We start from the raw sequence: 12,592 nt of genomic DNA on the forward strand, positions 1-12,592 counted from the left end.
ATCAGGGTCTCCTCTGCCAGCCATGGTCAGGCACCAGGACACTTCTTCGGTCCACACAACGGGCCTCACCGGCCCACCGATGCTCGGAAGCTGCCGCCTCAGCCGCTGCACTCCATCTGGTACACGAGCACTCCGCAACTCCGCTAGGAGACGGATCAGCCAACTGTGCACCTCGTCACCTCTGTCCGACGGTGTCTCATACGCCAGTCCCAGCCTGGGCCCTGGACCCACTACCGCCTTCAAACTTCCACACGGTGTAGCTGCGCCAAGGAACGTCGGATTTTAATTCGGACAACGGGTCCCGTGTCAGCATCGGTTCACGGTCAATATTCCACAAACGTGGACAAGGATAAGTGACAGGATTGATGTGGAGGATCGGAGGGTCTTCGGAGCTCCGGGCTCACGCGGCCATCTTAGGTGCCCGAGAAGCTCCTCCCCCTCAATCTTCTGTTTTTTAAAGGATTTCGAAGTCAAGTAACATATATTTGCAATCTAGGTTCCACCAGATACCCGATATGCAGATGTCAACTACATGGTAGCCAAAATGGGTATGAAAGGGTGAAATTAAATAAGGTGATTGATGCGTCTTCACATTTCCATCGCCCAGATCAACCAGATGAATGGCAAAAGAATTTTGCCAATCCTTGCAATTACTGACTCAACCCATGAGCCAGGGTCCCTAAGAGGTGTGGATAAAATCCCAAATGTTATTGATGGGTGAGGGGGGCAGGGGGGGATGTCTTGGGTGAGGGGTACAACCTTCCTTCCTGCTGAGTGCTATAGCGAGGACAGATGGGCGCGAGCAGTCATCACACAGAATCCATCCCTTGAGTGCATGTCGATTTGATCAACTACCACTCTCCCCATTACTTGCAGGTATCGACCTGATCCAAGGGCCAAGCACCACATTGAGCACAACACTGAAACAAACATTGGCAAAGCAAATAGGTCTTGTCTTTGGGACTTATTGGCTTGCCAATTGCTTTGGCGATGTGGGCTCCATTGTAAAAAAACAACAAAAAAACAAGGCAAAGCGGTAATAATAATTCACTTATGCACATATGAATGTTGTATGTATGAATGGGTGCATCATAAGACCGACACCAGTGTCATTTTGTTTAATGTACCAATCCGAGATGGGTGGGTAAATAAATAAAAAATAAATGAAAGAGGTGTGAAAGCGCTTTCTAAGGCAGCAGGGCCAAAAGCAATGTGTTGCATAGCCTTTCAAAAAAGATATATGTATATATATATTTATTTTTAAACAACGACTGAGCTGGTTGGGGCAGTGGGGAGAGAGCAGAAGCAACGAGGAGGCTGTAGAGGGGGGAAAGCTGCACACAGGGGAAAAGCAACAGAGGTGACAGCACATGAGGGAGACAGCAACTTGTAGCACCCTGGGGGTAATTATTTGAGGGGGAAAGAAGCACAAGCCGGAGATATGTGGAAAACACATGGACTCTGGAAAAAAAAAGTTGTTTCGTAAAAGTAATACGTGGGTGGATAAAAGTCAGCCAATCTGAAATATATGGTAAAGAGGCTATGCTCCAGCGGAGGGACAAAGATGGACAAGCTGAGACAAGGAAAACCATTGAATAAGAAGCAAGCAAATGAGCAGACCAATAAGCAAACCAATGGTAAGCAAAGGGTTGGCTAAAAGACTCTTTAAGCTCGTGGTAAGTCCACAATCGATCTTTTGGCACCCACGCTCTGCCTAACAAGAAGCTTTGCAGACAAGGTACCTATTAATTGAAAACTGCTGCTGTTCTGTGGGGCACACCAGCTTTGACTCCTGATAAGCTGGAAAAAAATAGCAGTTCAATCTTTGTAGTATGTCAGAGTAAGTCCTCACTCCACTCTGGTTTAAAAAAACAAACGCCTGAGTGCCCTGGAGCAGAAAAGATTAAAAACAAGAATAATAAAAAGAGGCGTTACTTCACTGGGTGAGATGCTTTTCTTTTGCAGATTGTATTGGGAGATAGAGCATGGAAGCAGCTGCCTCTTTAAATTATGAAACCTATTCACCTCTCCCTTCCGGAAAGATTAAAAAAAGAGAAAGGAGCGGTGATTGAAACTCAAGAATATGTTGTAGAAGACACCAGTACACCAGAGGTAAAGGGGTACAGACAGTCACGGAATGTTTCCAGAGTGAGCCTACAATAGGAAGCTCGTTAAGGAATACATAGATATTGTTTTAAAAATGATTTTAAAACATTTAAAGTTATAGCAGAAATCATAACTTTGATTTTCCACCTGTGCCAGCGTCTTTTGCCCCCAGCCTAGAATGTTGCAGGTCTTTATAAAAAAAACTTAACAATAAAGCGAGCAGTTTATATAAAATACACTGGGTACTCTATCTTGGGACTTGAAACCAGTCCTTAAATGAAGAATAGTTCAGAGAGATTCATCAGTCCAGTCCGCCTTTACTCCAAGCTTCAATCTTTTAAAACATACTCCAGCCTGGCCAACGTATGTTTCATCACATGCGTGTTCAGGGCTAGAAAAGATACATACAGATCTCATAACATACTCATATGCACATATTGCGGTGACCCCCTTCACCACATTTGCTTATCAAAGCATACTTAGTGGAACGGGTAATGTACATTCTAATTCGGTGCTTGTTTCTTGTAATATACTCAAAAAATTGTGTAGTGTCCATTGCAAATTTACACATTAGCAAATTCCACATATGTAGAATCCTTTTTCTGTAGCCAAAGTAAATTCTTATCGCCTTTTACAGAGTAACTTTGACGAATAAGGTTTCTAATTGTAGTCCATCTGTGAAACGTAATACTGAGGTGTTGCAAAAAATATAGACAAATAAACTGTAGAAAAGAAACTCATTTATCCTGTGCCTATGGGGAAATGGGGAGTATCCTGTGCTTTTGAGAATAAAAAATATAGAGAGAACCTCTTCAGATTTCCTTGGGAGAGCAACACAAAGACAGACCTCAGATGAAATCTGTCATTTGAGGAGGAAATAATACTCTGTCAGTGGTAAGAGCAAACACCCCTTTCAGCAATACATAAAAGACAGAAATCCAGTATTTGTAAAGCGCGATCAGTTACCCGGAGGCATCCCGGCGCTTGGGACCGTCGGGAAGATTAAGCAAGCTATTGCCCAGAGTCACATGGTGTTGGGTTGATCTGCAGTTGGTTTCAGGGATCGAACCGTGGGCCCCAATTTCCAGCTCCAGTCGCTCTGGTCGCAGCGCCACACCTCTTCCCTATGCATACGCATCTCAACAAAGAAATAAATGCATAGGCCTAGGCCATCTGTGTATGGTGGTGTGGTTGCTTTAGATTCAACTTCATGGGGAATACACCAAGGAGTCTATTAAATATATAGATAAATCCTGGAAAGAATGCTGGAATGATTTGCTGGGGCTAAAAGGTCTCCTTGTTACAGAAGACATTCAAATTCTTCCCATCCAGAGCTTGTGGTATCAAAGGGAGACCATGCAGAGATCAAAGGGCCATCTGGTAAGCCTTCCTCTTGCCCGTCCACTCTGACCCCCAAACCAAAAGTACACTTGGGGTGCATGGTTGGGAAGCTCAGACAGACTGATCCAAATAATGTGAGTGTAGCAGAATCAATTGTATGTCAAAACATAACTGTTTACAAAACCTTTGTCAATTAATCCCAACAGGAAAAAGAGGATATGCATGCAGAGAACTGGAAGACAACAAATTGGACATTTCTACACGCTCAGCATTTTGTGTAAGCAGTCTCTTTTCAGTCCAGAATAAGGGAAAGTCCCAGGCCATGATCAGGGCCACTGGAATTAGGCAGCAGGAGAGAACCAAATTATGAAGTCGGGTTGACTAATTATGTGTAATATGGCAGATTTTGTGAGATGGTCCTTATTTGTTACAGTTAATCACAGTATGAGCAAAGGTTTTCACCTCAATACTACCCATTTAACACCCAAATACAGCAATAAGCAACAGAAAAGGAACCAGTCAACCTTTGCAAAAGGGTCTTCCATTGCGCAGCAACACCAGCCTCTGCAATTTTAGGAACTTTTCATGTGGTTGAGCTAGAAAACTCTTTTTTTTGTTAAAATCTGAAGATTATTCAGCGGAAGATGGACTATGTGATAACAGGATAACTATGCTGAAAAAGCCATAGCCCCAAAATCACATTATTCTAGTGGGACTGGCCATCATCCACATGAAGTAAATAGTTGTAGTGTAGCAGTGTTGCTAGATAAAGAGTATCCATTCTATAAAGCACCTTTTCACGGAAAAGGGTTTGCCACACAGTATGGATCTGAAGGTTGTATTGTTCATGGTTTCAATTTACATTGATATTTAAACAGCAATTATCCATACTGTTTTCAAAGCTTAAAGGTCTCTATGGGTGGTCAAGTTGCATTATTTATGTAGCACTTCAAGTGAAGATGATGAAAATGTTGGTAGCAGTGAGATGTTTTCTTTTTTTATGGTATAGCAGTGTACTCAGGACTCCAAAAATAGACTATTGTTAAGCTCCTCTTGATCCTCAATGCAGCAATCCGAGTTCTTCTGTAAGCAGTCCATATTTCATCAGACCTGGCGGCATTACATCGGATGCCAGTAGTGGATAGGATTCAATTTAAAATCATTGTGCCTAGTCCACAAATCTGACTAGGTCAAAACTCTCCACTTCAGTCACGCTTCCATAAGTACAACCTCTATCAGTCAGGGGTGCTCAAGCTTTCCTGTATGTTCTATTTGTCAGGGAGAATTGGCAAGGCGAAAGAGTTTGGTGTTAAGCTGCAGCCAGATTATGGAAAAATGTTACAATTTACAGCTGGAGTCTGATCTATTGATATTCAGAACACTTCGCTCTATTTTAATAGATCAGAATTTGTGGCAAAATACAACCTGGTCATAGCACGAAGATACCCTTGGGGAAAAAGTCAGGGTCTACAAAATCCTGAATACAAATATCCTGCAGATTATTTACTGTGATAAACGAATACATTACCCCAACTGGCAGTTGCATCACTTCAGGGATGCTAGCAATAGAATTCTGAATCAGCTAGTAGTGAAATCAAATGACAACCACTGAGGACTCTTCAAGAAGGATATTTTCACATCGTAGCTCAATTAGAAGGCTCGAGTCTTCTTCAGCTGTAGACTACACTGAGAAGTGACTGAAGCAAAGGCTTTCCTATAAGACTAGAAAGTGGGGCATATTTATGCAATTCCTGGCATTCTCAATGATTCTCAGTGATTCCCAGACTGGAGTGCAGACAGCATTATGCTGGAGGTCACTTTCCTGGATATTTCTGATGTAACATCTTGAATTTGCGACTCCCACAGATAACCGACCAAAGAAATGGCAGGACAATCAGTGCATCCCAGTCATCTATCCTAGTAGAACATACTAACTTGGACGATATAGTGCTTAAAATGCATTCCGATGCCTATGGACTCCTTAATAAAAGAGCGACATGAGAGACCAACTAGAAGAAAGTATACACATGAATGCAATGTTATTAAGACTTTACAGTTATGTATGGAATGCCCTAACATGAGGACCTTTCTTGAATGCAGTTTTCTTGAAGATCGGTCACGTCTAGTACCATTTAAAAGGATTTTAATGTGATATATGAGAATTAAAAAAAAATCAAGCACTCTATGATAGCCTTAGTTTCCAAATCAAGCTAGGCTTAGAGTGGTGAGCTGCATAAAAAGAGTAGGTGTATATCACAAGAGATCTCACTTGTGTCCTCGAATGTTGAGTGTAACTGTTAGCCCTTTTCCCTAACACTTAAGCAAAGTGGGTGAGATGAGCTATGCAACAAACAAGCACCGATACCTTTCCGTTTGCTGCAGATTTGATGGAGAAGCAATGTCATATAAAGCAAAGTTTAAGTTAGAGAGTCAGCAAATTGGTATGGCGAGTCGACTTTCAAAAGAAAGTATGTGAAGCCTATTAGTAAGATAATGTTGTTGGTGGCAAGTAAGCTTTAGAATAAACATATTACCAGCTTCCGAACAATGGCCTAGAATGCTGATTTTTCCAAGATGTTACAAAAATAGGGTGATGATTCTAGCATTAACTGGGGGAGGTGTGAGGGAAGCTATTCCCTCCTGAGAGGTTACATATTAAGATGCATTCTGGACTTGAGAATTTATGGAGACAATTGTCCCACTCAAGCTATGTGATTTGATTATCTGTTCTTGTTTTTCCAGGGGCAGGTAAGAAGTAGAATGTTGTAATTCAACTGGTTATTTTAACGTTAACCTTACTACAGTTTTGGAATCATAGTTTCCATTGTCTAATTAATATGGTTTGATGAAATGATTATGCAAAATAGGAGTAATGAAATGTAGATAAGCTGAATCCTTACCTGTCTGTGTCCTTACTAGACTCATAATTATTCCAGATAGTAACACCAACATTGCATTCGTTTAGGTACAATTTTGTTCTTGGACAAAAACTATTTAATTCCACTCTTCTCGCAACATTGCACACATCTTAAATCACAGCTTGCAAAAAATCTGCTATTTCAACTAACACCACAACACATTGTAGAAAGTAAAGCATACTTCAAACATGAAGCGGTATCTATTTGATGTTTTAATTTTGTGCATTTAAGATATTACTTGACTGCAAAACACTTGGTTCTTTTTAGAATGACATATGTTAAAGGCACATTTGATTTTAATGCATAGTGTACCATTCTAAAATGTCCTACATTCCTTACAAAGTGCTTGAGCAGCCACTTACAGCTATAGAAAAATATATTTACAACCAAGAGTTTAAAATCTTACTAGACTAAAAATACTTGATACCTTTAAAAAAACTACAAAGATAAAATTAGTGCTTTCTTCAACTTAATTTTGTGAACATACCCTGCCCTCTACTTTTAGTGATTCACTTATAATAAAAATAGATTTATGTACAGTTATGTAGTAGCAAATGGATATGTCAGTTTCTAATGCTAAAATGCTCTTTTATACATTGTCTACAGATCTCAGAATATAAAGAGCCTTCAAACTGTACCTCAAAAGTGATCTATACATATTTATATATATGTACATATATATGTAGTAAAACCTCAATCCTGTTTTTATTTAAAGGGTGCACAGTGCAGCAACAATTTCCTCGAACTAGTAATTCAAACCTTAAAACAAGTTTTTTCATCACTGCACACTTTTACTAAAATGCTGAAACACATTTCTTTGATGGGAAATGGATAATTCAAGCACTGGTAACATAGTAAAATTTCAATACTGTACTTCATTCTTTCAGCTAGCAAAATAATTTTGCATGCCTGGACGCACAGGATTTATCCTTTACTGACAATTTAAGTCAATGGCCACCCACTCTGAAGTGTTATTCATAATAAGGTAAACTGTTTCTAGAAATAGTCTCTTTTGGAAATATACATTTAAAATTTTCTATCTTGGCATCTGTCACTTAAATACACAGTTCTGTTGTGATATATTCAATAAATAAGCACATTTTAAAGTTCGGACTTCATTTTCCCTGGAAACCCTAGGTACAGACAGACAGATATCACAATCAAGGAAAAATTGGTCTTACTTGCCGCCAAGTATTTTTTCCTTTGGAAATACAATAGATGGGTACAAATAAGAACTTAATATAAAATCATACAGAATATCTGATGAAGGCATTTAACTTTCGAGGTACAGATGATTAGTGTTACAATAGATTTATAAAATATACACTGTTTTATCAAAAATATTTATACTTTCTGTTACAACATATTGCTTTTACCCTCAGTTATTGCCAATACATTTGGAAACCTGTGGCCAAAAATGTATACAAGTGACTCTGGTTAAACTGTTGAGCTTGACTGTGTTCCTGTAACTACTGATCAAAACAAATGAAGTGGTATGCTTACTTACACGCCTGAATATCAAAATAGATTACAACTTCCAAATATACATGTTCACAGCATGTATACAGTGAAACCTCTACATCACACCATTATTTTACATAACAAATACAACACAAAATAAAATGCTAAATACAGCATACAGTTATTACAAGTAGGCCACATACAAGTACTGTTCATTGATCAGATGGAAAAGTCTCCATATACTCAAAGGTTGTATGTGGTTAAAGATATGTTGTTGATTGAAAAAGGAAATCCGTTGAGCAGGAACTAGCACATGCTGATAGTCATGACAGACTGAAGAAATATTGCTTTCCTTCCTCACATCTCAATACTTGCAGTTTTGTATGTTCCTCGTTCTGTAGCACGGCTTGGAAACTTGATAAGGCAAAGACTAATTAACCTATGACTTTGGTAACCCATTGTTTTTCTTTCGGAAGCACATGCACCATTATCTAAAAAGGTTAAGGCATAAATCATTTCCCTCTTAAATACCATAAAAGAATTACAAATCCAGGCAAGTTTTCAATTTTCATGATTTGAAAACTATGGACAAGTGAGCATATTAATGTAACACTGCACATTGTAGACAGTAATTGTATAAACTTCACTAAAAATGAACAGTATCTGCCTTTCACTAAATGAAACTGCATTCCATGTGAATAGCACTGTACATCTATTTTCAACAAGGTCTTATTAAGTTACTTTAGTGGAAAATCAGGGCATTAATCCCAATAAGGCAAGTACTTTGCAGAAATGCGACCGAAGGTACAACGAAGATCCAAATATATTCCTGTGAATAGAAGGGATTGGGTCAAACTATTCACAATTCCGCTTGACAGAACTCCTCAAAACTGCTGTCCAGTGTTCACATAACAATGTATGCAGTCAAATTGGCCACTCCTTGACAAAGTATTAAAATGATGCTTTAAAATAAATCCTCATGTGATTCAAATCAGGTGATGTATGATGGCACAAACAGCAATTCAAAAGATTGCCATTCTTTTGTTGGTCTGATTAGCTGGCCAATTTAGTGAGAACGTCTGAAATTTAACACCAATCAGCAATATAGTCAAAATCTCGGAAAGCTTCCTGTTCCTCTTCGGAAAGAAACCTTGGTTCCCGTGGTGGGGTTAAAATGGGTGCTTCTGAGGTAAATTCGTCATCAAAATTACTAACATCTTCCCGTCCTTTAATGGTGGGTACAAAAGGGGGCTTCACCTTCTTAGCCAACAATGCGTTCCAATCGATTTGCTGTAAAATATAGTTAAGCGGTTATTACAGTTTTCAAACAATAGGCTTAATTTTCCATGTTAGCTAAAACACCACCTTACCCGAAAAAAATGATGTTTTTTCACATCTTCTGCATCCTTATCACTGGCTCCAAGACGACGTTCTGGATTTCTTCTCAGTAGCTGACAAAATAAAAAAAAACAGTGTGATTTTTTTAAATGGGAAACGTGATTCACCAAGAAAAACAGATGCAGCCTCCTGTATTGTGAGAGAAAACACAAATGGAAACACATAAATGGAAAGTAAAGATACAACTGTATCGATAATACAGCTTTAACAGTGGATACTCTAACTGGAGTAGTATCATTCATATTATTAGCACACGATGGAGTCATTCCATTCTCATGAATTCCATTCCATTGTACATACTGACAAAACGAACATACCCAACAGGTTACTTACCTTCAGTAATGCTGTTTCTGGTGGATACTCTAACCGCAGATTCCTCACTTCAGAATACTCACCAGGCACCAGACTGGATTCATAGCAGTGCTCCCGCCAACGGCTAGATGGTGACTGCTAGATGCTAAGAGATTAACTGATTGCCAAGCGTGGAAAGGAGTCATGACTTTTGGCAAGCAGTCGGGCAAGTCCTCAGCACCAGTTTGTCCAGAAAAAGGTGGAATGGATGGTAGTACTGATAGAGTCCGGAGTTCATTCACACAACAAGCTGAAGTGATGGCAGGGAGGAAGACGGTATTTAAGGTCAGAAGATGCAACAAGTAGCTGGGCATCAGCTCCAAGGGATTACACATGTAAAATGTCAAAACCAAGTTAAAGGAGGAAACAATGACATCCACAACCTCCAGTGGAGGATAAAATGCAGTCAACTGCTGCTCTTTGATATCCATGTATGGAAGGGTAATAATTAACCCTGGGCGTAGTTTGTGTAGCAAGCACTTCAAAAGTATACTTTGATCTGCGTAGCGTAGCTGATGACACTGTGTATTTGTCTGCACTGTGAAAAAATTGCAAAATAATTGCAAATGGCATTCTGCACAATGCCAGTTATGATAAAATAAGCATCTCTATCTTTACATGCTAAATGCATATAGTACTTTCACAAAAGTGAAACTGAAAAATTAGCAAGTAGTGAGAGAGGTGATGATTTTGGGATCCTCCCTAACCTAGGTGGAGCACCAAACAGATGTCTTGAAAACAAAAAAGCACATCTTTTTGAACGATTTGGTGGTGGACCCTTCCTCTTAGGACCACCCCAAGCACAGTTATTGGCAAAAAAACATTCGCAACCAAAGGCATTGCAAAGCATTATGTGATGAGATTAGCAGTGGGCAGTGACTATTATATCAAAATAATTCTACAAAGAGCTGCAGTTCAACTAGTGGTTACTAGATGTCCCTCACAAGTCAAATGAAAATGCTTGATGAAAGGGTTTCAATGGTTTTGCATTTGACTCGTGAGGTACATCTAGTAACGACTAGGTGAACTGCAGCTCTTTGTAGAATTATTTTGATATTGGATACTATAATATTCACTGCCCAATGCTAATCTCGTCCCATAATGCTTTGCAGGGCCTTTAGTTGGGATTGTTTTTTTGCCAATAACTGTGCTTGGGGTGGTCCTAAGAGGATGGGACCACCACTGAAGTTCAACAAAATGTGCCTTTTGTTTATGCTCTTTGTGTTCAAGGCATCTGCTTGGTCCTCCCCCTAGGTTAGGGAGGGGGGCCAAAATCATCCGCTCTCACATTGCCCGATTGTTTCAGTGTAAAAGTTCACTTTTGTGAGTTGGGTATATGCTTTTAAACATGGTAAAATTGCTTTTTTGAAGCATCTGAGGAGGATGTTGATTTAGCTGCTACGCCACAGTTTTGGTACTGTACTACGTGCAATTTGCAAAGTGAGAATTAGCACAAACTTAGCATGCTCCGTTATATTATGCCCAGGGTTGGTAATAATAATACACTCTTTATTGATTGGTTAAAAAAAAATACAATTTGAAACATGACTAATTTGAACGATATAAATGACAGTGATAATTGTGGATTTAAAATTACTTAAAATTAGGGGGACCATTATGGGCTAATAATATTCTGATGAAGGTCATTGCTCTGGATTTCTTGTAGTCTCTGATTTAATTGTTGTCTATTAACTCAGCTGCCATATTGTGATGAGGAGGATTTGGGTGCGATTGTGGCTTCCAATGGTTTTGACGCTTTGTGGACGAATTTCATAAGCACAATGTTTAGCTTGGTATTGTAAGGGTTAGGAGCGGCCATTATTGCTTGGGGGCAAGATCAAACACCCAACGTAATACATTGGCCTCGCAGCAGTGACCATCTGGCTGTGAGCAGTGCAGGGCATGCACAGACTATTTGTTCCATTGTTTCAGAATGATAGCCACACAACCTGCATTCAGTGCTACTACCTGGCCGGCGCCATTCGGGACGGTTCTTCAGAAAGGGCCAGTCACCCATCCTCAAGGCTAAAAACGTATGTTTCCAATAAAGTGCATATGTGCTTGATAGGTAGAGCGGCTGAACACCCACTTTAAAATTAGCAATTACAGCCCAAGCGTGTCTCCTCTTTGACAGTATTGCCCTGTCCGAGTGAAAGGACCACAATCTAACAGTTTTTTAATGGCAGTCATTAACACCGGATGAGAGGGGTTTGTTTCCCAGAAGTCTTTTACACCTAGTAGCTGTAAACTGCGATCCAGGAGTTACTGATTTTTCTGTATTTCCTCCCATAGTTGGGCCTCCAAGGAACCCTCCTGGGGCACGGTGCAGTCTGTGACAGTTTAATAAATGCACCTGCCTCCACTCCATGATGATCTTGAAGTCCCAGTTCGAGTCTCACTTGGGCTGGCGAGGCGATTTTGACAACCGAAAGGTTCTTTTAACATTTTTTGTGGTTAACTTGTTTATTAATGTACTGGTTGTGCCCTTAGTGATCTTGTGCCCAGACGTCAGGGAATTGTTTACTTTAGCCTTCATTAGTTTCATCATGGGGGTTAGGCTGGGACCTAGTAGCAGTTTTGCTAATTTTACGGCGGCCACTTCTAATGACAGGGCTTTCGTTTTCAATGCTTCTTTATGCTTGATAACGGTACCTCTTGTGTCAAGAAAGATGCCCAAGTATTTATAACTGGGGGTTGATTCTAGCTTTGTTTTGTTGAAGAACCACCTTACTATTGACCTTTTTTGCTTTCCAAAAGACATAGTTTTGTTTTTTGACAGGTTAAGCTCTAGATGGTTTCTTATCGTATCAGGTAGCAGTTCATCCAGTAGCCTCTGGAGACCCACTTTTGTGTGGCTCAACACCAATTCATCAGCGTAAAGCAAATTGGTGATGCGGGTCCAGTCTAGTTGAGGAGGGTGGCAGTTTACACTGTTGAGTACAAAGGTCAGATATAAACAAATTAAAAAGGAGTGGGGCCAATACACAACCTTGCTTGACGCCTGTTTCGGTTCAGAT

At 39.9% G+C, this 12,592-nt stretch overlaps 1 protein-coding gene across 2 annotated transcripts in view; it reads right to left on the minus strand.

Moving 5' to 3' along the window:
• Positions 1-6,559: 6,559 nt before the first annotated feature.
• Positions 6,560-12,592, minus strand: part of PKN2 (protein kinase N2) — a 674,671-nt gene continuing 668,638 nt past the window's right edge. For both annotated transcript variants that reach the window (XM_086953970.1, XM_086953971.1), the window contains exons 21-22: positions 9,197-9,277; positions 6,560-9,116 (exon numbers count right to left, since the gene is read on the minus strand). In XM_086953970.1, the coding sequence (XP_086810096.1) occupies positions 8,913-9,116; positions 9,197-9,277 (285 nt within the window). In that variant the 3' untranslated portion in view covers positions 6,560-8,912. The remainder of the gene's footprint in view (positions 9,117-9,196; positions 9,278-12,592) is intronic.

This window comes from Lissotriton vulgaris, chromosome 1_1 (assembly GCF_964263255.1).
Source record: "Lissotriton vulgaris chromosome 1_1, aLisVul1.2, whole genome shotgun sequence".
Classification (NCBI taxonomy): domain Eukaryota; kingdom Metazoa; phylum Chordata; class Amphibia; order Caudata; family Salamandridae; genus Lissotriton; species Lissotriton vulgaris.